Genomic DNA, 23,405 nt, shown 5'->3' on the forward strand with positions numbered 1-23,405 from the left:
ACAAATATTGAATTGGTCAGTAAAGTGTTTAAGTATACAAGCCATCCAGTTCCACATTACTAATGATTAAGAATTTAAACAATTTTTAATCTTAAATAAAACCTAAAGGATAAAAACACTTGTATAAAGAAAAACTGTAATGCTTAAAGCTTTATAATTGTCTTAAATTTAAAGCACCAAATACTTGATCTAAGTAACTTACCACATCAGAATCTTCCATCCAGTTGACACTGTACCAGTCACCTAGGTAGGTCTGTCTCTTATCATCATAGTAACATGCATAAGAAGACTCCCTAGGATTGGCAGCAGTAGTTGCATAAACTGTCAGACAAATGGAAGAGCAGTCTTTATTTAAGTGGTACTTAACTGTCTGCTATACTTGTCTGAATGTCATGGATTTTATTCATTTACTTCAGTGCTTTGAATTGAAAAATCAGCTTGCTAATATTTTGTCCACAGTTGCTGTTGGTGCCACTGAAAAAGCTCTTTTTCTTTTACCAACTGTGTGTTCTATTGTGAGCACATAATGAAGAATGTGTAGGTTGGGGAAAGAGGCTTTGATCAAAAGCTTCTATTCAAAACACTGCAAATACAAACGCTATCTTAGTTGAAGGATAGATTCTTAACTGATCAGCTGAACTGCCTATTCTGCATGCTAACAATTGGTATTAATTTGATATTTGATTTGGAATAACATTGAATGTCCCTATGCAGTGTTGTTGTAGCCCTGTCAGTCCCAGGTTATTACAGAGACAAGATGGGTGAGGTTTAATCTTTTATTGGACCAACTTCTGTTGGTGAGAGAAACAAGCTTTTGAGCTACAGAAAGCTCTTCTTCAGTGTAAAACTAAAAGATACGACCTCACCCACACCTTGTCTCATTTAATATCCCTGAAATTCCTCTTTTCCAGAAAACACTGCCACTGGAGTAATACTGTACATTATTAACACTCTTCAGTGAGCATACTAAGGTAAAAAAAAAAAATCTTTAGAACAGCTCCATCCAACAATGTTCTATTACCAATCAAGTATTTTCTAACACAATGGGATACCAGTTCAAAACACTCCACAAGTTATCCCATTACTGGGACAGGAAGCCTAATCCTAGCTCTGAAAAATTCAGATACCCAAAAGACCTCAGTAGCTAAAGACATAGCATGGCATATTTTGTATGTTTGCAGGAATTTTTGAAGGAAGTTGAATGTAGCATTTGTGATATCAATATAACAATAGTTATTTCTTTGTATATACAAGTCATTTTGTTTCAGGCAGAAAAGAGAATCTGGTGAAAAGCAGGACACCAAAACTGAAGACTTTATTGCCTTTTTAACAGTTTGCATTTCATAATTCTTTCCATGGTACATTCTTAAAATGCTTAACAAATAATCAATTAAACCTTGCAACTTGTCTTTGAGGGTAGGTGAGTAACACACCATTTTGCAGATGGCTGAAGAGAACAGAGGTTGTCAAAAACCAAGTCTCGAGTTGGTGGCAGAGCTAATGACAGAATCCAACAGTCCTGATACTCTGCTAAACCTCTACATGAAGGTGGGTGCAATATTCCCAGGACTGCCCTCCACACTTCTGATCAAGTCAGGATATGCAGCACATTGGCCACAAGAAATTTTGACCATTTCAAGCTAGGAAATGCCAGGCCAAAAAGCTGACTGATCACTTACCATTGATATCATCAGCCAAATGGTTCATCATTGATCCAGATTCACATGCTTCAATGTAAAACACCAGCTGCAGAATAAGTGAGACACGTTAGGAAAAAACAGTGGGCTGGAGAAGAGTTTCAACTCCTTTCAGACGCTAATTAATCTGGTCCTTACTGATAATCCACTAAAACAGCACACTACACATAGTCCTACACATAAAGGCAAATTAGCTCACTTCCTGCTTTGAAAAACTGAAACAAGTAAAGAAAATTGCATTAAAAAGGTTTCTTAATGACTTTTCTATGTACATCTCACATGGATCTTTTTGCTAATTCAAGCAGAATTCAACTAGCTGGTCAGCTTTTTTAAACTGGAAATAGTATACCATTCTGAGTTGGCTGTAGCCTCAGTATTTTTGAGACATCACCACCACTTATACAGACCTAAACAGAACTAACTAGTACTCTGACATGATTAATAAAAAGTTTATTTAAGAAGGTAATCTAACAAACAGCTATAGATACCAATTAGTTTTCTTTACTCTAAGTGACTTCACCTGTGCTGAAATGGGAATAGAAACCACTTAGATAAAAGAATTGGTGGGTTGTTTAATTTAAATGTTAGCTTTTGTAAGTATCCCTTTATCCTCAGCTGACTTGTTATTTTGTAACAATAACCAGCAGTGAATCACAAGATATACACAGGGTTCCTACAGTAATAATACACAGGGTCAAGGGTGAACAAAGCAAAAGAAGCAGGAGTGAAGTGATAGTGGGTGTTTTTCAACTCTACTGGTGATCAAAGTATATGGGAGTCACAGGACTTTGCTAAATCAGGATATGAAACCTTTCAACATTGATCCAAATAAATCACATGCTACAACTGGAAAGTAAGCAATTGAAGACGGTCCAAAAATGGAATATATATCCCATTTAGATGGGCAATCCATCTAAATTTCAGGCTTTGAATCATCTTCCTCTTCAACAACTATGATTTTATTGTTTAAACAATTGAAGGAAGTGCAGCCAAAGATGTCACAAAGATGCTTCCTCTGCATTAGTTCCTCTATTAATTTCATATCTGATAAACTGTTGTTTACCTTTTGGTATTTTTTGTTATGGTACATGTAATAAATGGTCTTGTTCAAGTCCTTTACATGGAGCTGTAAAATAAGAACACTTGTTTTAATACCACAATAATTCAGCAAAATAAATAAGGAAAGAAACTAATTTCATCAGAATAAATGATTCCTACTTTTTATATATTACTGCTTCTAATTGTTTGGAGATATAAATATTTTCATTGTTAGAGTTCACAAGAGAGTTGCTTGAATATTTAATCCACACTTGTATCCCTTTTGTACTTAAATAAGTGATTTACTGTAGTCTGTGATCATCAAGTCCAAATTTAACATGGAGTTATATTTTTTACCCTCAATGTTTTGCCCCCCCCCGGGAAACAGAGGTTACAGTATTTACTACAGTGTGCAAGATGAATAATCATACCCACAAAGGTCTGAATGATGCACTGCAAAGCTAAGCAATAAAAATCACACAACAAATAAATAGTCTGTCTAGACCTCAGCTTTCAAACATTAAGTATTCTATTTTATATCATGTCCCAGACTGAGATCTGGTGTAAAGTGGGAGATCAGAACATGGCCCCTTATATTCTTTCCAAGAAAAAATAGTGTGTTAAGAAATTTAGATTTAGAAATATTTATTTTTATGGTAACTTTAAAAATGTTCAAAATAAAATGCTTACATCATCATTAGGAAAAGCCAGTAGTCCAGGGGCTCCATGGTCAGTGAAATAAACAAACACATGATCCTTGGGACCACTGCCAAGAGAAATTCAGAAACAACTGACTTTCTAAACATTTCAGCTTAGTCTTTACATAAAAACCTGTTATAGTATTGAGACATGCTGGTATCTGTGAAGATAAATCAGAAGATGTAGTCTCATCTATACCGCCTTTTTAAATTACGTACTACACTTTTTGGATACTTATGGGAAGAGATGGATGAGTAGAAAAGGAATGCAGTAGGAAGCCAGAATCCTGAACTGAACAAAACACACACCTGTTAAGGATGGTCTTTCTAGATAATACTTAGTCCTGCTGTGAGTGCAGGGGACTGGACTAGAAGACCTCTCAAGGGCCCTTCCAGTCCTACAATTGTATGATTTTATGTCTTTTAAGAGACTCAGAATTTTCACACTAGCAATGTAAATGGATTTAAGTGTCTTATTCTTGTAATATAAACATTTTGGGTCATTTTAGTCCCAGATTAAGCTTTTGTAAAATAGTTTTATAAAACCTGAGAATCAATAGCTATTTCCATGATTATTTTTAATTTCAGGTTAATCTAGTTCAGCTTCATAAATATGTGCTGCAAATATCAGAAAACACTGGTACATTTTAAATGTGTTCAAAGAATGCAATGTACTCAAATATGGGATTTTTAGCCTTCTAATCCTTGATGCTCTATTAAAGTGGATTACCTACACCGATGGGAGAATCCTTCCCATCAGCATAAATAGTGTCTACACTGAAGTGCCATAGTGGTGCAGCTACAGCTGGGCTGCTGTAGCGTTTCAAGTGTAGACAAGCCATCTGTACAGTAATGCACAATAGGACCAGATGCATTATGGGTTTTCATCTTCCCCTGATGTATCTGGAATATTGTAGGCCAGTACCAGACACAGTTAACAAAGGACTTCCATACCTAAAAGATATAGCAATAATAGGAAGAGATTCTAAAGATTCTTCATTGTTAAGACCCTTAATGAGAGTCTTTCTTCACACAATTACAATGTGGCCAAGCTGCTCTGAATTATATGGTTGCATTTATCCAATTTAGGATTCAACTATTTCTCTATTCTGCTAAAATTTGTTTTTTATTTATTTTATTTATTTATTTAATTCACATTTTTTTTTGTACTAGTCTGGTTCTGAAATTCTTTGTGTATTGGATACTTAAAGGCCTTGATCTCAGAAGACATTGTGTAGTCTGCCGCAGGGATCAGAAGATTGTTCCATTCATGCAAATGGCAACTATGCATGGATGCAAGTAAGGTTAACTGTCTTCTTACTGAGTAGCAATAAATGTTGGGATCCCCGCACATCCACTCCCTTACTTACAACTATGGGGGGGGGGAAGAGGGAGGCAGGTTGAAAATGCCCATGTATGAGTAGCCATGGGCCTAACTGCAATTTTTAATTTGGCTAATGAAATGTTTAGCTGTGTTCACCTTTTAGACCTCATTCCAGTTCAGCAATTTTGCAGTAGTACAGCAAAATATTCATTAATAAAAGCTCAGAACCCTTCTCAGCGCTTCTAATCTTGTATTTATACACTGAATATTTTAAGCCTGAGTTATGTAGGCAAAGCCTCACATGACTACAGCTCTGTGGCAATGACCAATTTAAATACAGTCCAGCTCTGTAACTTTTCTCCTTTCTTCCACCTGATTCCAATGCCAGAGTTCCCCTCTCTCTCCACCAACTTGTCTGCAATGGTCAAGTTGCTCTCTATTGTGCATATCTAGATCTCAGTCCACACTATATTTGGTATCCATCAGATACAGACACACTTTTTGATACTAGATTGCTAAAAAAGTAGAATTGTCACATTACTAATTCCAAAGATGTAGAATAGCCATTGACCAGTCTTGCTAATCCTCAGTCTGGACAACAATATAACTAAGATTGCATTTAAATCCCATTACTCAACATCAGCACATGAGTGTCCACCCATGTGACATGATTTATCATTTCCTGAACACAACTTTTATGTTACCTTTTTAATACTTTTCCTGATCCTATGCCCTTCATTGCTTCAGCATCACCTCTTAGAACAGCAAGGAAATTTTTTGGAGTAACATCCTACAGATTAAGAGAGTTTTAAAATTAAATATGAAGCACAGTAACAGTCAACCTTATCTACTTGCCTAGACAGGCTGGTCCTGGCAGAACCAACAAGTGTTTTACAATGCAGAGGAATGCTGTTGGGGTGGGCTTTGGGAGCTGGTTCCTATGATAACCATTATTACTGATCTTCATATGCAGCTTTTTTCTTTTCCTGTAAGGGCTTGTCTATACAGGAAAGTTTTATTAGCTATACCAGTATAATTATACCAGGTTTCAGAGTAACAGCCGTGTTAGTCTGTATTCGCCAAAAGAAAAGGAGTACTTGTGGCACCTTAGAGACTAACCAATTTATTTGAGCATAAGCTTTTGTGGGGGTGGGGGGATGAGAAAACCTGGATTTGTGCTGGAAATGGCCCACCTTGATTTTCATACACATTGTAAGGGGAGTGGTCACTTTGGATAAGCTATTACCAGCAGGAGAGTGAATGGGGGGGGGGGGTGAGAAAACCTGGATTTGTGCTGGAAATGGCCCAACTTGATTATCATACACATTGTAAGGAGAGTGATCACTTTAGATAAGCTATTACCAGCAGGAGAGTGAATTGGGGGGGGGGGTGAGAAAACCTGGATTTGTGCTGGAAATGGCCCAACTTGATTATCATACACATTGTAAGGAGAGTGATCACTTTAGATAGGCTATTACCAGCAGGAGAATGGGATGGGAGGAGGTATTGTTTCATGGTCTCTGTGTATATAATGTCTTCTGCAGTTTCCACAGTATGCATCTGATGAAGTGAGCTGTAGCTCACAAAAGCTTATGCTCAAATAAATTGGTTAGTCTCTAAGGTGCCACAAGTATAATTATACCAGTATACCTAAAATGATATAGATACACTAGTATAAACCCCAATGTGGGCAGGTATTTTGGAATAAAAGTGGTTCTTTGGTTTAGCTTAACCTCCTTCTAAAGCGACATAAGCTAAACTGAAAAAAGACACCTATTCCAAAATAAGCATGTACATAGTTATACCGGTATAACTGGTATCTGTTTAAATTTATACCTTGGAGTATGCCAGTACAACTTTCTGGTGTAGACAAGTCCTTAATCATGATGGTCACTCACTGCAGTTTGTTAGATCATGACTGCTCTTGGAAATCGGGCAACAGTCATAGTGAAGGAAGCTAGGAAAACGCTCATTGCACGTGTAAAATACAATGAAACCTATACTTCTCGTCACCGTTAGTAGATGATCTCCTCTCATGGGAGACTGCCTGAAAGTATCCCAAATTTATTATATCCAGTACAGTTCTGATCCTCCTCTGTTAAGCAACTGATTTTTCTCAATCCCTTTAAGTAGATTTCACTCTGTCAAAAAGTTCTTGCCATTTAAGCTGATACCAAAGGGCTACTGCTGCTCATTTCCAATTAAACAAGTACAAAACCTAAGCCACATTTGCTAAACAATATTAATTATCCAGCAGAAGTCTCAAACTACTGGCAGGATTCAGTGAAATAAATAACTTTTTTTTTTTTAACAAAGTTAGGAATGCCTTTATTTGAAAAGTTAATGATTACTTTCAATGAAGTGTAGAGAAGATAAGCACTCAGGTGACAGTATGAACAGAAATTTAAGTGCTGTTTTTATAGCTCTTTGCAACAGCCTTTGTGGTGGCATACGCAGATCTCTGAGACTACCTACAATTTAAGTATGTCTACATGGCACACCACTGGTGGCAGCGTGTAGGATATGTGTAGCTACATGCCACAGTAAAAAGCACACTGTGTCCACTGTGGTGTGCAGCTACACACAGCAGTGAAAGGCTCTGGCAGTGGGGAGGCAGAAGGGAAAGACTTTGGCAGCTCCCCACTGCCAGAGCCTTTCACTGTGGGAAGGAAAGGCTCTGGCAGGGGAGAGACAGATGGGAGCTTCCAGAGCCCTTACCTGCTGCCTCCCCGCACCAGAGCACTTCTCCAATGCCAGAACCTTCCTCTGTGGCACAGAAAGACTCTGGCAGCAGGGAGACAGAGGGACACTACACTGCTAAAAATAGCAATGTAGATGGGAGGCACTGCTTGGACATGTAGAGCTGTGTAGAGTATATACCCACAGAGTTCAGGCTTGTCCTCACCCTACTCACCTAAGCAGTGCTTCACCATCTACACTGCTCTTCAGACCTATGCTAGGGGAGCATGCAGTGTACATACTCTATATCCCACAGTAAGGAGTATGCAGTGTAGCATACTTTTAGTAGCAACTTGTAAATCACTCAGATATTGGGGTACTGAGCCATAAACTACAGTTAAATTTAATCAGTACATGTTTACATATTGAGTTATTGATGATTTTTTTTTTAATTGTAAGATTTTCCCTCCCCTCACTCTGAGTATGGTGCAGAAATAATGGAATAGTCTACTGCTATAGTTTCTGCTCCATTTTAATATGCCCTCTGTTTACATCCTAGTTAGGAAAGGTTGGCCAAGCCATCTAACTGGATGAACACCCTCCAGTGCTTTGTATCAACCAGAGGCTTAATATTAAATGTATTAGGGAATATCTAACAGTCTGGGGGGTGAAAAAAGATTTACTTGGGTCACTAGGTAATGTTAAATCTCAAACATATTGGTTGAATAATAGAGACTACTTCAGTCCTACCTCTTGTACATAGTCCTTTGGCACTCCCTTGTACACATCTGTGCCATTGGGTCTATTGATGATGATGCCTTTGGTTGGATTTCTGAAAATTAAGTTGGACACATGTATTAAGAATAATTCATATGCCGTATAGCGCCAACAAATTAACTAGAAAAATATTAAAAGGTCATGAAATGTCGACAAGATCAAGCCCAAATATTTGTACATATTTATTTACAAAAGCATCACCTCTTTAAAACTGATTTTTGAACGATCATGTGGAGGTCTTTGTGCCTTATCAATTACATATGCCCAGCTCAAGCCCCATGAACGCAGTGGCAAGACCAGGTAAATTGTTCTGAGGATGCAGGACATGGTCCGTGATGGCTACAATCCCTGGATTTATCAGTTTAGGTGCTTCAAGTAGCCCTTGCTTTGGTTCTGCTTTGAAACGGTTTTATTCTCTTTTGACACCTGAACCATTGCCAGTGCTGTGTAACTGCAGACACTGATAGCAAAATATTAACCAGCTAGTGTCACCTAATTCTGTTTATCAATTAAGGCAGCTGACTAAGGTGTGGCTGTCACTGTGCCCACACAGCTTCTAGGAACCAAAAGTAAGAGCTGAGTGTTGAAATTAGTCCAGAGTGAAGGGCCATCACTGAAACTGGGTGCAGCTGCACATAAATATTGACCTCCTTTATAAAGCATTTCAATATTTACTGGTGAAAAGTGCAATGTAAGAGCTGGTTGTATTATAAAGGCAAATATGGTCAAAGGTACCAAATCAGATGATACATGGGAATTTCCTTTTTTATGGAAAGTATGCTTTGGGGACTAAACAGGCTGACAAAGGCCCTTAAAGATATCCACACTATATAGGCATGTCTGTACTGTAAAACACTACATAACAGATCATTTTTACTATGTATAATAAAAATTAAGATTGTTTACGTGTTTCACAACATGCAAAAGTAAGTTACCACGGAGCTCTGAATTTACACTGCCATAACTGAAATCAGGATCTTACTCTTGAAATTTAGAAATTTGCAAGGTACACATCCTAAAGTGAACTCATTTCAGTGATGGCTAAAGTGGTCCCTGTACATACTCTGTGAAGTGCTTAGGAGTCTTCTTTTTGAGATACTACATACACACAAAGTACTACTGCTAACTATGGAACAGAAAAAAATATACATGGTTTAATATTCTTGCCATGTTCTTCACTTACTCCTCATTTTCTGCAATGTCATCATACATCATGACAATAATCTGTTCATCTGGAATTCCATTTCGGTGTACAATCTGGTAAGCATGGCATACATCAGCCTGAAATAGAGCAGAATGTCCTTGCTAATTCCTTGTTAATCTTTGGGAACAAAAGAAAATCACTTTATAAGATTTTGTCTAAAAGAAACTCCGGACCAACATCCTCATCTAAGTAACAGGATTTCACAATTGTCACTCTGAAGCCTAAAATGTCTTAAGTCAGTGTGAAGGGATGAAAACAGTTATAATCATGGCTGAGAGCTCTTTCTGTTCAGAGTATCACCAGATTCTAGCATCACTGGTCCCTGTGAGAACAGGCTGGAATGTTGGAGTGCGAAGATTCTGTGGCAGGTGGAATGTGGCAGCTGATCACAGAAGCTGGGGATTGCAAAAAGGTGCATGTCCCTCCGGCCAGGGCGAGCTCTGTGCACAGACTTTGGAAAACATGTACAGACTGCAATACTTCTCACTACAACATAGTGTATGGGAAACAAGGGCTCCATTTTCAGGTGTTTGTGTGGTTTTGTTTTTTTTTTTTTTTTAAACACATGACTTTCTGAATGACACACATGCAACAGCATAGGCTTTCAGTAACTAGTTGTAAATATGAAGGATTGAGAGCCTCCGGAAAGCCTGAACACATAGCTGTCATCAAAGGCTTAATGGCTTTCTACTAGCCTGCTGCTTTGACCCCGTCATCCCTCTCTTAGCAAACCTCCACGGATGACTTCTTCTCCATTGCATTGAACATAAACTGCTTATATTCACTTTCTAGGCCCTTCACAGCCTATCCCCAAACCTACCTATTATCTCTCCTTTGCAATTGAAATGTCAATTCTTACCTTTGATAGGCCAATAATACCAGCCTCCATCACCCACTCGCTAAACTTTCAAACAAGCACATTAGTGCTTTCTCCCAGGCTGCCCTCCATGCTTGGGAGAAGCTCCCTGTAAACATCTCCAAAACTAATTCATTATCCACCTTCAAATTCCTCCTTAAAACTTTTCTTTGCTATACCACCTACAAAAATCTTGACAGTGGGTTGGCAGCTGAGACCACTGCCTATCATGCCAATCAATGGAGTCTTGTTTCCTTGCGCCACCCTAATCTATTTGTCTAAATCAGAGGTCCCCAAACTCTGGGAGGCACCCCACTGGGGGAGAGGGGGGGCATGGAGGAATGTTCAGGTGGGGGTGGCTGAGGCCTGGGCCAGCCCCCAAGTGGGGTGGGGAGGGAGTGCCACCCAGCTCTGTTGCTGGCCCGGCCCCCAGCTGTGACCCTAGCGTCAACCCCCTTCACCCTGTCCGCATCCCCCTCTCCAAGCCACGGACCTGCTTCCAGCAGGCTCTGGGGGGGTACAGACCGGGGTAATAGGAGACACGACCCTGAAAAGTTTGGGAACCACTGGTCTATATCCATCTGTTATCCATTGTCTTATACTAGGGTTGTAAGCTTTTTGGGGTGGGGACAATATTTTTATTTGTACATCGCCTAACACGGGTTCTCAGGACAAATTTTTTGGTGGCCTCAGAGTGTGGCCACCAACTCTTGCTGATGGCCACTCTCTCACTTTTTCCTAAAATACTTGATTAGCTTTAGGATAATCAAATAAATATGCACATATACACATCCAAATCATTGTAATTTATTTATTGCTACCTAGTAAGTCTGTTGTGAAAAGTGATACCAGTATATTTGTTAATATCACTTTTCACAGTAGACTTAATCAGTCCTGGCAAATTAAGCCATGTATGGAGGGTAGGGGGAGACAGCGGGGGGCCAGGGGAGATGGGGCTGGGGAGGCAGTGGGGAGGCTGGAGACTGAAGCCCTGTGGCCACAGCCCAAAGCCCCGTGGCCCGGAGGATGGGGTCCAGGGACAGAGTCTGAAGCCATGTGGCTGGAGCCTGGAGCCTGCCACTGCGCAGCCAGAGCCCAGGGCTGGAGCCTGAAGCCCCACAGACAGAGCTTGCTGCCCCGCCACCCCAGGCTGAAGCCCAAAGCCTGAGCCCCACCACCCATGGGAAGGTGGGGAACTCTCTGGCTGCCTGCTCCTCCAGCGTTGTGCCCCAGGTGACTCCAGATGGGGGCAGGGCCCAACCCCTGCTGCTGGCCCCAGCATCCAGGAGCAACAGGGAGTAGGAGAGGGCTCTATTCTGCACTCCCGCCATCGCAGCCCAGAAGGCTGTGACCGCAAGAAAAGCCCCTGGTGGCGGCATGTGGCCACGGTGGCCTCATTTGAGTAACGCTGGCGTAGCACAACACGGTCCTTCTCGTCCATTACCAGGACTCATGCCTGCTATGGTAATACAAATAATTTTTTTCTAATCAGGGCTTGGAGCAATTAGATTATAGCACAGAAATGGTTACTGACAGTATTAGTACCCATCTCTGTACAATTAAAATCCAATTTGCTCCAAGTCCTGATTGGGGGGGAAAAAAGCCATTCATTACATGAATGTTTTTGTAGAGTTTTCTTATGCATAATAGACGTCACTGAAAGGTTACTGGGAACATAATGCCTTCTGCAAAGAAATCTAAACTAAAATCCCACGCACTGAAGGCCTGATCCAAAGTCCAGTGGACAAGACGACTCCCCTTGACTGCAATGAGCTCTGGATTAGGCCTTAGATGACTTAGTGCTTGGCCTAGTTATGATTTATGCGGTCTGACATCTGAAAAATTAACTTGGTCAGTTTTGAGCTAGGACAAATTCTCCCGCGCCTAATTACATTCCTTGTGGAATAACCCTAAGTATCTTAAGGGTATGTAAACACAAGTTGTGTGAAAAGCTAAACTACAGAATTTCTAATCAAACTCTTGTCCTTATTGTAAACAGGATATGAATGTGCAGATTTTCTTTAAAGAGACACACTACTGCTATAGTTAAATCTCTTTCTTATAACAGAAATTACAATGTACATTAAAGTGATCTTACATAAAAAATACATGTCTCCACGAGAAAAGCGCTAACTAATATTTTGTTTTAGAAACTTCCCTCATGAACAAATTATTTTAGCTCTACAATCCGTTGATGATTTAATGGTCTAAGGACAAAATAATTCTCCTCTACCCCTAGATAACTAAGAAATTTTCCAGAAATGCATTTTTCAACATTTCAGTGGAACTTCAAATAGCATTACACCAAGAGAGGTTTTCTTTCAGGTTATGCTGTGTGTGGTGGTGGGGTTTGCTTTTTTCTTTGTTTGTTTTTAATTCTAACCCCTTCCTATGATCTACTCCATGGGTGAGCAAATTTTTTGGCCCGAGGGCCACATCTGTGAATAGAAATTGTATGGCAGGCCATGAATGCTCATAAAATTGTGGTTGGGGTGCAGAGGGGGGGTGATGGCTCTGGTTCCGGGTGCGGTCTCCGGGGTGGGGCCAGAACTGAAGAGTTCAGGGTGCGGGAGGGGGCTCCAGGCTGGGGCAGGAAGGTGGAGTGCGGGGGGGAGAGGAGTGAGGGCTCCAGCTAGGGGTGTGGGCTCTGGGGTGGGGCTATGGATGAGGAGTTTGGGGTGTAGGAGGGTGCTCCAGGCTGGAACCGAGGGGTTTGGAAGGCGGGAGGGGGATCAGGACTGGGGCAGGGGGTACGAGCTCTGGAGTGGGGCTGGGGATGAAGGTTTTGGGGTGCAGGAGGGTGCTCCGGGCTGGGACCAAGTGGTTTGAAGGGCGGGAGGGGGCTCAGGGCTGGGGCACAGGGTTGGGGCACAGGGTTGGGGTGTGTGGGGGTGAGGCCTCTGGCTCGGGGCGCAGGCTCTGGGGTAGGGCTGGGGATGAGAGGTTTGGGGTGCAGGAGGGTGCTCCGGGCTGGGGCCGAGGGGTTTGGAGGGTGGGAGGGGGATCAGGGCTGGGGCAGGGTGTTGGTGCATGGGGAGAGGCTCAGGGGGGCAGGCTCCAGGCAGCGCTTACCTCAAGGGGCTCCCGGAAGCAGCTCCCAGAAGTCCTTTCTCCAGCTCTTATGCGAGGCGCAGCCAGGCAGCCTTGCATGTTGCCCAGTCTGCAGGCACTGCTCCTGTAGCTCCCATTGGCTGTGGTTTGCGGCCAATGGGAGCTACGGGGGTGGCACTTGGGGCGGGGGCAGCATGCAGAGTGGAGCTCTCTGGCTTCCCCTACACATAGGAGCCGGAGGGGGGCCATGCCGCTGCTTCCGGGAGCCGCATGGAGCAGCCCCCGACCCTACTCCCCAACTGGAGCGTCGGAGTGGGGCAATCCCCAGACCCTAGCAGGAGCTTGAGGGCCGGATTAAAATGGCTGGCCAGCCCACGGGCCATAGTTTGCCCACCCCGATCTAGTCAACATTAGAAAAGTTGCACAGGTTTAATTAAATCAATCCAATTAAACCAGAGAGAACTCCTGACGTAGACACTGAAACATGATTAAACCTCACTTACATTGGTTTAGTTTAAATCAGTAATTTATTAGCATATGCTAAGCAAAGGTTAAACTGGTTTAGGAGTGTCCACATTAGGGGTTTGACCTGGTTTAATCAGATCAAATTTAGTTAAATTAGTGAAATGTTAATAATATAGGAAAAGCCCTGTCTTCAGAGTCTGACACAGAGATGGGGTGGTAATTGAGCAAGATTCCAGGAAAAGGCAAGGTACGTTCCATGCTATAAAAAAAAAAAAAAAAAAAAAATCTGCTGTAGCACAATCTCGTCACATGATTTACTTTGGAAATCTACCCATCCTTACTAAAGGAGTTATATTTCCTATTACATCAGACGAGATTTTCTTCCATCCAGCTCTGTAAACTTAAATATTTATATTTCAACATTGACATCTGCATGGCACTTCACCAGTCCTTACCCCAAACTGCTTACGTTAAACACAGATCTTGACAATAGACAAGACAAGAATAGGAGAGAGCAGTGTAAAAACGTAAGATATGAAGCAGACGTTTGTGAGGTTTGCTAGGGAAAAAGAGAACTGGAAAGCACTAATCTGTACAGTCACTCTTCTAACCTTGAAATCCTTCCCAAAGATCTACTTCTTCTGTGGTGCCTACAGTAAATGGCTATGGGCTTAGCTACACAGGGAAACCTATCAGCATAACCATATCAGTATAACTAAACTACACAATACTGACATAAACTAAACTAGAGAAAGGCACTCTTATTTTGGAATGTGTGTCTGCACTAGGAGTTATACCAGTATAACTATAGTGGTATAATTATAGTACATTTCCCTGTAAAAACAAGCTCCAAATAGATGGACAATAAAAACTTCTGATGTACAAATATTAACCAACTCAGAACCATTCAGGTGTGTACATAACTAGCCTTTGTAAACAGGTTTGTATGAGTTTCCTTTGTCTTCTCCTTTTCCTTATTGCGTGTTACACTCACTTATTACATCTTGACTTAATTAGATGGTAGAACTTTTTGGGGTGGGGAAACATCTTTTTACCCTATGATTGCAAAGCATTAGGCACAAATAGCACCTCAGCAGGCCTCCAGGTGCTCCCCGTACTACTGCTACTAATTGTAATAGAGATCAGTTGAAGAAGAGAGAGGATATATTGGGAGACATTTAAAAGGCAAAAAGTGAGGATTTGCATATTCTGTCTTAGGCCTTGTCTACATTAGGCTTTACCTGTATAGTTAAACCATCAAAACCTTATCATGTGGATACAGTTATATCAGAGAAATTGTGTTTATAATGGTATAGTTTGTGCCAGGTTGGGGAACTGGCATAAGCTATGCCAGCATAAACATAGGTATACCTGTATAATTGTATTTAGGCTACAGCTGTTACTGGTATAGCTATATTGGTTAAAAAAACAAAACAAAACACCACCACTCCTAACTGACATAGCTATGCTGGTAAAAGGTTCTGTAGGTTAGGCTTTACATCATTTTAATCTAGACAGGGCAACCAGCCTCGGCTAAATTTCTTGCCACTTGTTGCTGCTGTTATACCCTCCTCCATACTGTGGCCCTTTCTCCTCCTCCCACCCCCAGCATTGCTTCAGCATCTTTTCTCTGAACTTTTCAACCTCCTCCTCCGCACTTTGGTGCCATTGCTACTGCTTGATATGTCTAAAAATCTCATTTCCATTACTTATCTTCCCAAACACATCCTCCTACACTGTTCTCATAGCCATGTTTGTTATTTGTGTGATTGTTTTACTTCCTTTTATCATTTACATTTTATCATTTTACATTTCTTGCATCTGCTGTCTGGAAGTACTTTTCACATTATTCTGTTCTATATCTGTTCTTAAACAGTCCTCATCATTGAAGTATCTGAAGGTCTTTCAGTCGTGCCTTAAACAATGTGACGAACATCTGTCCTGTGAGTCATTTGTTCTCTCACCCTCTCCCCTACCCCCCAGGGATGGCGGGGGGGGGGAGGGGGGATTGTGTGTGCAGTGTTTGTTTTGGTAAGTTTTTTTTAATTATATGTACATTCGAAGCAGACTAGAGCAACTCATTTTCTCATCAATGTCCTTTCCAATACACTCTAAATCTTTTTTTTTTCCCCATAGGACTCATTTACTGTAGTGGAGATAAGGGGTGATACCAACCATTCAGGTGTTAACACTGTAAAACCTCAAGTGCAAAACACTCGCTCTCTTCAATAAAACTATCTAATTGATGCAGCTTCCTAACCATTGTCACCTTCTCTCTCTGTACATTTAGGGCTTATCTACATGGGGAAGTTACACCCACACAAGATAGGGTGTGAATTTAAACCACTCATACCACCACAACTCCTCATGTGGTTACTTTTATTCTGGTAAAAGGAGGTCTTTTTCCGGTTTAGTCTGTCACTTTGGAAGCAAAAAGAAAAGGAGTACTTGTGGCACCTTAGAGACTAACCAATTTATTTGAGCATAAGCTTTTGTGAGCTACAGCTCACTTCATCGGATGCATACTGTGGAAAGTGTAGAAGATCTTTTTATACACACAAAGCATGAAAAAATACCTTCCCCCACCCCACTCTCCTGCTGGTAATAGCTTATCTAAAGTGATCACTCTCCTTACCATGTGTACGATAATCAAGTTGGGCCATTTCCAGCACAAATCCAGGTTTTCCCATCCATAGCCTCAGAAACAACTCTGACATCATAATCAAAAAGGCTGACAAAGGAGGTGCTGTTGTCATCATTAATAGGTCGGAATATGAACAAGAGGCTGCTCGGCAGCTCTCCAACACCACTTTCTACAAGCCATTACCCTCTGATCCCACTGAGAGTTACCAAAAGAAACTACAGCATTTGCTCAAGAAACTCCCTGAAAAAGCACAAGATCAAATCCGCACAGACACACCCCTGGAACCCCGACCTGGGATATTCTATCTACTACCCAAGATCCATAAACCTGGAAATCCTGGGCTCCCCATCATCTCAGGCATTGGCACCCTGACAGCAGGATTGTCTGGCTATGTAGACTCCCTCCTCAGGCCCTACGCTACCAGCACTCCCAGCTACCTTCGAGACACCACTGACTTCCTGAGGAAACTACAATCCATCGGTGATCTTCCTGATAACACCATCCTGGCCACTATGGATGTAGAAACCCTCTACACCAACATTCCACACAAAGATGGACTACAAGCCGTCAAGAACACTATCCCCGATAATGTCACGGCTAACCTGGTGGCTGAACTTTGTGACTTTGTCCTTACCCATAACTATTTTACATTTGGGGACAAAGTATACCTTCAGATCAGCGGCACTGCTATGGGTACCCGCATGGCCCCACAGTATACCAACATTTTTATGGCTGACTTAGAACAACGCTTCCTCAGCTCTCGTCCACTAATGCCCCTACTCTACTTGTGCTATATTGATGACATCTTCATCACCTGGACCCATGGAAAAGAAGCCCTTGAGGAATTCCACCATGATTTCAACAATTTCCATCCTACCATCAACCTCAGCCTGGTCCAGTCCACACAAGAGATCCACTTCCTGGACACTACAGTGCTAATCAACGATGGTTACATAAACACCACCCTATACCGGAAACCTACTGACCGCTATTCCTACCTACATGCCTCCAGCTTTCACCCTGACCACACCACACGATCCATTGTCTACAGCCAAGCTCTGCGATACAACCGCATTTGCTCCAACCCCTCAGACAGAGACAAACACCTACAAGATCTCTATCAAGCATTCTTACAACTACAATACCCACCTGCTGAAGTGAAGAAACAGATTGATAGAGCCAGAAGAGTTCCCAGAAGTCACCTACAGGACAGGCCTAACAAAGAAAATAACAGAACGCCACTAGCCGTCACCTTCAGCCCCCAACTAAAACCCCTCCAACGCATTATTAAGGATCTACAACCTATCCTCAATGACGACCCAACACACTCACAAATCTTGGGAGACAGACCAGTCCTTTCCTACAGAAAGCCCCCCAACCTGAAGCAAGTGATTTTTTTGGGTGCCTAAACATACTTTAAAGGAGTCTGATATTCAAAAATTCATAGGTATCCAGTCTCTCAAAATCAGATCCCTTTAAGTTTAAAGACAGGTTTCAGAGTAGCAGCCATGTTAGTCTGTATTTGGAAAAAGAATGCATCCGATGAAGTGAGCTGTAGCTCAGGAAAGCTTATGCTCAAATAAATTTGTTAGTCTCTAAAGTGTCACAAGTACTCCTTTTCTTTTTAAGTTTAAAGCATCTCATTTAGGGCTCCCAAAGACCAAGTCTACTTTAGAACCTTTTGCTAGCACACGGATGACTGCATAAACACTGAGGACACAGTAATTCAGCTATGGTTTCCAGTGGTGATGCTCACACCTGGGTGAGGCTGATCTAGGCCCCAAAATTCTGGGTTAACTGTGCAGTGTAGACAGAGTCTCAGTAAGAGTTAAGGGACTTTTTAAAAACTGTGGGAGACATTCTTCTTAATGACAACTAAATTCACTTGTTTACTCATTGTTCAGAGAGAAACTGCTGTCACGTTGTGTAGCCTGGAAGGAAGTTGGGGTTTCTCCACTGCACCTTAAGCTTTTAGGTTTCCTCATTTCTTCCTCAGCTGCATTTGCATAAAGAATGGAACTAGAAGGAATGCATAGCCAAGACTTTCAAAAGTGGCTAGTTCACGGGGCCCCAATGCAGTACCTGCAGGCGCAATGGCACCCGCCAGGTCAGTTGTGTGCACCCACAGGACATGCCACCGCCGCCGAGCGCGGCCACCGGAGAACCGGCCGCTGAAATGCCGCTGAGAAGCATGGCCGTTTTTCGGCAGCATTTTGGCAGCGGCGCTTTTTGTCAGTGTCGCTTCTCGGCAGCATTTCAGCGGCGGGGGGGTCTGGCGCCCACCAGTCTTCTGGGAATAGAAATATGCTATTCCCACAGAAAGGTTGGGGACCACTGGGCTAGTTATTTTGGCCAAGTCCATGGGCGGTGGGGTGAATGCGCCCTAGGGGGAGGCTAGTCCCTGGCCCCTCCCCCCCTTCTGCTCCCCCGCCGGAGCACACTGCCCCACCACGCGCCCCAGCACTGGGCAGGTGAGCGGTGTGGCTGGATTGCCCCTGGCCCCAGCACTGGGCGGGCAGCATGGCCGGAGCTCCCCCTGCCCCAGCTTGGTCCCAGTGGCAGGAGGATGGGGGACATGGTGTGGCATGGTCTTGCGCACCGCTGCCCCCAGCCTGCCCACCTGCCCCAGCCTCTCGGCCACAGAAGGGACCAGCAGGCAGGAGGGGGTCTGGTGGAACGTGGGCAGGACCACGCTAGGCTGTTTGAGGAGGCATGGCCTCCCCCTGTCTACGATACCCGCCGCCCATGGCCAGGTCTATATTTGAAAAGGCTTGTCAGGATGGCTATACAGATAAAAAGGCCTGCTAGCACTGGTGCGGCTTATAGTGGCAACAGAGTGCTTTTCCAGGTATAGCTTAGATCAGTTTGGCAAGCAAAATAAACATTCATGCCAATATAACTGCATCTAGAATAGGACTTTTGGAAGTTTAGAAATCTCAAAAAATCACATTCCTAAGTGACATTCAGGGGTGTGTGCAAGTGGAGGGGGGAAAGCAGTGGCACAGGCCCCCCCAATAATTGTTGGGGGCACAAAACTCCTCCAGCCCTGGGGCCACAGTGGTGGGGGGGGGTAGGAGAGTGAGTTTCTCTCGGCCCTGAGGCTGTGGTGGCGGGGGAAGGAATAGCGAGCTCCTGCTGGGCCAGGGCAGGGGGAAGGAATAGCGAGCTCCTGCTGGGCCAGGGCAGGGGGTGGGAGTGAAGCCGGAGCTCCTGCCGAGGCAAGGGGAGGCCTGAGGCTCAAAGCAGGGTTGGGCGCAAGCCACGGCTGGATAAGGCACCGCCCTCTCCCGGGGGGCGGCGACTCCTCTGGACACGAGCTGGGCCCTTCCTGTGGATCACCCCAGCTGTGACAGGGTCGCTTGCCTCTCCCACTCCATGGAGATGTGGGGAGGAGGTGTTCTACCTCGGCCAGCGTTGGCAGCTGACTTAAAACTGAAGCAGACCAGGGGAATCCGACTGTTTTAATTAAGACAAAGCACTGCAAAGGCCAACGGTGAGTGTTGATGTAATGTGATTTCTGCCCAGTGCTCTGAATGTCAACGTGAGCGAGTTCCTGCCAGGGGGACAGGACGAGTGGGCTCCTCCCAAGACTGGGACGAGGGGAAGGAACAGAACACGCACCCTCCACCCCAAAAGGGGTCAAAGTTAAGTTTCTGCACATACCCCTGCTGACTTTACTATGGCCAGGTCTACACTAGGTGCTTTTGCTGGCACAGCTGTGTCAGCATGGGGCACTGGATCCTGACTGGCATAGCTGTGCTAGTAAAAGCCCCTCATATAGGCACAGAAATATGGATAAAACTTCATTTTACCCATACAGCTTGTTTTGTTCGTGGTGAGTGGTTTTATTATACAGCTTTGCCAGCAATCTGCATCCACAATAGGAGCACTTTGCCAATATGCTATACCAGTAAAAGAGTCCTTGTATAGAAGCTGGTAGGCTCAGGGCATACTGGCAAAGTTTCTAATGCAGACCTGATCTTACCCTGTTCATGTTTAACTACAATAGCTTTTAAATGGTCTCCTTTAAACTTGAAAGTCAAAACCAGCTATATAGGGGATAAGGAGGGATGGAGTTCCCACCTTTGTGCTAGGATGGCTGGCTGGAGCTACTATGGCTAATAGTGTATGGGTTCCACTATGGCTGCTTCTTCATCGTGGAGATGGAAACCAAAAACACTTTATAAGTGGAAGCTTTAGACTCTCCTCCAGTATGTGAGAAAATCCCTAAATACAGCATGCCCCCCATCTTCTTTCATGCCTGTAATATTTCATTAGTGTTGGTATGAGGCTGTGTGTTTTTTTTCTGCAAAATCTCTCAAGAATTGCTCGTTTCACTACACTAAATTTTTAGGTTTGTGTCCTGTTAAAGGAACAGTGCAGTGATCTGAAGTAATAAATGAGAGGCTATAACATCTCTGATAGTGAAGTATTCTTATACCAGATATATATTAAAAATGTCAACTATTTCTAAAAATACCTGCTGTTGTTTCATTAGCCTCCCTAACTATGCTCCACTGGTTCAATAGCCTGATCTGTATTACGGACACTCTTGAAAGATTTCCCAGTTGCTAATGTTGGTTTAACTGTAACAGTGTTAATAATGTTGGAAGCGCTAGTGTAGACAAGGCTACCATTACAGCGTTCATAACCACATCCATTAGACTTGTTCCTAGTAAGTTAGATGACAAGGTGCTGAAAATGGAACCAGCAGCAAAACTAGCTGTCAACAGTAGGGATTTTAATACAGTAAAAGCTTTTCTATCTGGCATGTTAGGGGAATGTTACTCAACGTATATCTTTTCCAACTTAAATGGCAAACAGTGGCTGGAAAGCATGGTAGAGGAAAAGTGTAAAACCAGTTTTTTTAGCAAATTCCAAGATAACAGATTTCAGATATTTTATGTACATTTATTTTTGTCTTCAGCATTTGAATTTTCCTGGAGGAGGATTTCACTTAATTTTCTTCAGCTGTATTCCCAGAGATAAAGACCTCAGATTCTATTGCCACCTCTTATAGCAGTGGTTTTCAAACTGCAAGCTGAATATAAGGCACTGGGTTGCGGTGGCTCTGGTCAGCACCTCTGACCGGGCCGTTAAAAGTCCCATCAGCGGTGCTGCCCGGCCAAGGCAGGCTAGTCCCTACTTGTTCTGACACCGCGTTGTGCCCTGGAAGCAGCCAGCAGATGTCTGGCTCCTAGACAGGGAGGCCACAGGGCTCCCTGTGCTGCCCCCACCCCGAGCACTGGTTCGGCACTCCCATTGGCTAATTCCCGGCCAGTGGGAGCTGGGGTGGTAGTGTCTGCAGGCGAGAGCCACACGGACCGCTTGTGTACCTCTGCCTAGGAGTCGGACCTGCTGCTGGTGGCTTCTGGGGTGCGGCACTCTGCACAATGCCAGGACAGGCAGGAAGCCTGCCTTAGCACCCTAGCTGCTGAGCAGGAGCCTCCTGAGGTAACCCCATGCCCCAATCCCCTGCCTCAGCGCCCCCAAACCCAGAGCCCCTTCCTGCACACCAAACCCCTCATCCCTGGCCCCACCCCAGAGCCTGCATGCCCAGCCCACAGCCCTGACCCCCTCCCACAGACCAACCCTCTGCCCCAGCCCAAATCCCCCTCCCACACCCTGAACCCCTCATTCCCAGCCTCACCCCACAGCCCTCACCCCCATCCCCAGCTCGGTTGGGTTGCAGGCATCAACAATTTTCTTCAACTGGGTCGCCAGAAAAAAAAAGTTTGAAAACCACTGATGTAGATGGGGCTATTCCTGTCAACATAGCTACTGCCTCTCGGGGAGGTGGATTAACTACGCCAAGGGGAGAACTGTCTTTCCTAAAGCAAAACACTGCATCAGCTCAGCTGCATCACTGTAGTAAGTACAGATCTGCCCTGTATCTATTGACTTTCAGGGTGTCCTGCAAAGCCTATCTATTTCCCTGGACTTCTGGGGAGGGATGATATAATGTCTGGGTATCTTCACAGAGATTGGTTCATGCTCTTTATTTGTTTATACTCTGGTGGATTATATGGTGATGGGTTGTTGTGAGGCCAACTGTATATTTGTTTCATTGGGTAGGTCTTCATGGCCGTTAACTGACATGAGCCTAGCTTGAGCAAGAGCAGTCACACTGCACAACACAAGATGCACTCACATGTGTGGCACTAATACTAATAACCCTGGGTTTTTTGCAAATGCTATAAATTGAGCCACTCTCTGAATACTTTTCCAAGTGAATTGTAGAGAACTTGTCTGTCCTTTTTGGGCACCCATGGAGAATTGTGGAAGGCATTAGAGGATTGCAGAGCAGTCACATTAGCAGCTGCTGAATTGTGCTAACTCAAGGTTTACTCTATACTCCCCGACAGGCCAACTACCTTGAGTTAAAAACACCACCACTCCTGAGTTGAGTCCCTCTACACAGAAAACCCCTTAAGTTAACTTTGCAGCAAGGACAAGCCCATTACTTTGGGTTGTGGATGTTTTATAAAAATGTCAAGGTGCCAAGATGATCTGTTTATGAAAGATGAAAATAAATGAATAGCTTAGGTCTTGGCTTTATTTGGAACTAGTTCCTATTCAGCCATCATGTCCAGAAACTGTAGCTTCAAGGTGCAAATCCCCAGTGTAGATAAGGAAAGCAACAATCTCTCCCGTTTGTACTTGCCTTACTTACAGTTGGGGTTGCACCAGTGCAGTGACACCATTTGCTGGCCACTGTGGCTGAATCTCAAGTATACAGAAGGCCTTAGATTACTTGAAACTATAGGTACATATCCTATCATGGATGACTCAATCTTCCATCCTTACAAGGTACAGTATGGAAACTGAGTTCCCTGAAGTATTTTGTGTATGAAATCTCTCACATAATATTTTAAAAGGTGAGGTCTCATCCATTGAGCATGGATATCAAAAATCCCATGGTACTTTATATAAGAGGAGGGTTAGCTTTAGAGGAGTTGATCAAAATGTTCC

General features: G+C 43.4%; 1 protein-coding gene across 2 annotated transcripts in view; it reads right to left on the reverse strand.

Moving 5' to 3' along the window:
• LGMN (legumain) overlaps window positions 1-23,405 on the reverse strand; it is a 41,176-nt gene that overhangs the window by 6,746 nt on the left and 11,025 nt on the right. For both annotated transcript variants that reach the window (XM_077819295.1, XM_077819297.1), the window contains exons 3-9: window positions 9,397-9,494; window positions 8,187-8,268; window positions 5,462-5,547; window positions 3,426-3,501; window positions 2,761-2,823; window positions 1,680-1,746; window positions 203-321 (exon numbers count right to left, since the gene is read on the reverse strand). In XM_077819295.1, coding sequence (XP_077675421.1) covers window positions 203-321; window positions 1,680-1,746; window positions 2,761-2,823; window positions 3,426-3,501; window positions 5,462-5,547; window positions 8,187-8,268; window positions 9,397-9,494 — 591 coding nt within the window. The remainder of the gene's footprint in view (window positions 1-202; window positions 322-1,679; window positions 1,747-2,760; window positions 2,824-3,425; window positions 3,502-5,461; window positions 5,548-8,186; window positions 8,269-9,396; window positions 9,495-23,405) is intronic.

This window comes from Eretmochelys imbricata, chromosome 6, assembly GCF_965152235.1.
Source record: "Eretmochelys imbricata isolate rEreImb1 chromosome 6, rEreImb1.hap1, whole genome shotgun sequence".
In the NCBI taxonomy this organism is placed as follows: Eukaryota; Metazoa; Chordata; order Testudines; family Cheloniidae; genus Eretmochelys; species Eretmochelys imbricata.